The 2,370-nt window shown below is 55.1% G+C and overlaps 1 protein-coding gene across 1 annotated transcript in view; it reads right to left on the minus strand.

Moving 5' to 3' along the window:
* Positions 1 to 6: 6 nt before the first annotated feature.
* Positions 7 to 2,370, minus strand: part of FAM222B (family with sequence similarity 222, member B) — an 8,399-nt gene continuing 6,035 nt past the window's right edge. The window contains exon 2 of the mRNA XM_010144462.1: positions 7 to 1,793. Coding sequence (XP_010142764.1) covers positions 238 to 1,793 — 1,556 coding nt within the window. The 3' untranslated portion in view covers positions 7 to 237. The remainder of the gene's footprint in view (positions 1,794 to 2,370) is intronic.

The raw sequence follows: 2,370 nt of genomic DNA on the forward strand, positions 1-2,370 counted from the left end.
GGGGAGGAAGGAGCAGCGGGTGAAGTAGTGTAAGGGAATTCTGAGAGACGACCGGCACGCGGAATACCTGACGCGCAGCAGAGGTGGGGAGCAGGCGAGCAGGGCTGTTCGCTGGACAGGGGGTCGCCTTCAGTGGGGACGATAATGATCACACAAGTTTGCAAGTTAAAAACGCCTTGCTTATTAATTAAAATTAAGACTAAACCTATAATTTTTGTCTGAGAAAGTGACTGCAGCCTATCTATACCCTGGGTGCTGAATATGAAGATTTCGACTATCGGTTGGTTCGGGGGCTCGGTTCATGGGAGGCCGATGGACTTTCCCCAGCACGGCCATGCTCTGATCTCGGAAGCAGGACTGCTGGAAGTCCCCGCTTAGGTAATCCATGGTCTGCATCATGTTGTTCTGGCTGGCCGGGCCAGCTCCAGCTCGGTAATGAGCTCCCCCTGCACAATCCAGCGGTGCTCCTGCTGCCTGTCCCCCGTGGAAAGGCATGGCCAGCTCCTGGGAGCCAGAGCTGTCACTGTTGGGCGTGGGCAGGATGTTATTCCAGATGGGCTGGAAATAGTGCCCGTTGGTGTAGGGCAAGGGTCCCTGCAGCCCGTTCACAGGCGGAGAAGGGGTGGGCTTCTCGAGGGGGGGCTTCAAGCTGAACGACTGGCCCATGCACAGTTCTTGAGGGTAGTTTGACGTTTTGCTGGGAAAGCTCTGCCCTGTGACCTCTCTCTGCGGGTGCTTCCCGGCGAGTCCAGCAGCATCCCCACACATCTGCTGCAGATGCGCAAGCTGGTGCTGGTTCCATGCAACCGATTTGATTTCATTCTGGTAGGCGGGTGGCACCCTGTTAATATTCACCATGGGCACGTTAACCGAGGCAGGAGGAATAGCAGCAGCAGCATGATCTACAGGGTTTACTACACAGGAAGGCATGGGTGCAGGGACGTTGTGAGTAGATACCCTGGTACTTGCATTGATAAGCAGGTTGCGACTTATAGGGCTGGGGTTTGCAATCTGTCCCTCGCACACTGAGGTAGTGCTAATGCCAGCTCTGGCCTGGCAGAACTGGTTAATCTGGTGCACGATGCTGCTCAGGTCCGGTGGCTGGTTCTGCTGCAGGGTGGCAGCCATAGAGAGGGGAATGGTTGAGGTAGACACGGTCACATTCGGCGGCGCGTCTGCATCCGGCATCTTTCTGCTTCCATGTAAACCCGGCTGCAGCAAGGGGTTCTGGGGGTGCTGCAGAGTCTGGTGTGCCATGGTCTGAGGGTGCTGCAAGCCCTGCGGCTGCTGCATATTCTGAGGGTGCGGCAGCGGCTGCGGTATCCCCTGAGGGTGCGGTAAGCTTTGTGGCTGTGGGATCCCCTGAGGGTGCTGCGGAATGCTCTGGGGGTGCGGCAAAGCCTGTGCGTGCTGGAGGACCTGCTGGCGAGCGAGCGCCGGGGGGTGGGTTAAAGTGCTAGGTGCAACGTACGGGGTGGAGGGGGGGTTCATCATCGCCTCTGGCAGCAGTCGCGTGCGCGTCCCGTCAAAGTCTTTGATAATTCCTTTCGCTGGAGATTTGACTATGGCCAGGAGGCCTGTTTTCGTGGTGGCCTGAGACGGGTAGGGACTGTACCTCTGGCCCGAAGTATCGAGTCCGTTCACAGTACGGCGTATGTGTTTCCTCTGCGGAACCTTGACGCTGTTTGGAAAAATTTTTATAGTCAGTGGGTTGTTGGCGACCTTCTTAGCATAAGCATCCAATTCTGCTGGGGTAGGATACTGTGCAGATCTCATTTTCTGTGTAGTGTCCCCTGCAGAGAAAGGACATTCATCAGTACCGATTCTGGTGAGCAAAAGATCAACCTCAGGGCAAGAAGCTGCCCAAAAGGGTAGAAAGTCTCCAGGGAATCAAAAGGCAAGAACATCATCCTCCCAGACCAGCAGATCGCGTACCAGGTACCTCATTCCCTTTATCATTACTGCGAACAATGCAACGACCCCCAGCTCAGCTTAAGGCAAGACCTGCCCGGGGGAGCACAATGAAACCAGCATCTTCATCAGAGCACATTTAGACTGGGACTAAACCAGGGAATGTGCCATAAACCTCAGATCACCTCCAGCCTGAAACACCGCTCTTGCGGTGGTGGGCTGGCTTCTAGTCTCTTAATTTAACGTTGCCTCCCCACGGCTCTTTGAGCCCTTTTCAGGATCTTTACTGTGTAATTCAACAGCACGAAGTTATGAATTAAACATTAAACCCCGCATAATGCTGAGGTGGGAACCATCCTGTGGTGGGCTGACCCTGGCTGGATGCCAGGTGCCCACCACAGCCCCCCTATAACTTTCCCTTCTCAGCTGGGACAGTGGGGAGGAAATCAAACAAAAATC

The sequence above is a fragment of the Buceros rhinoceros genome, unplaced genomic scaffold, assembly GCF_000710305.1.
Source record: "Buceros rhinoceros silvestris isolate BGI_N320 unplaced genomic scaffold, ASM71030v1 scaffold7331, whole genome shotgun sequence".
NCBI lineage: Eukaryota > Metazoa > Chordata > Aves > Bucerotiformes > Bucerotidae > Buceros > Buceros rhinoceros.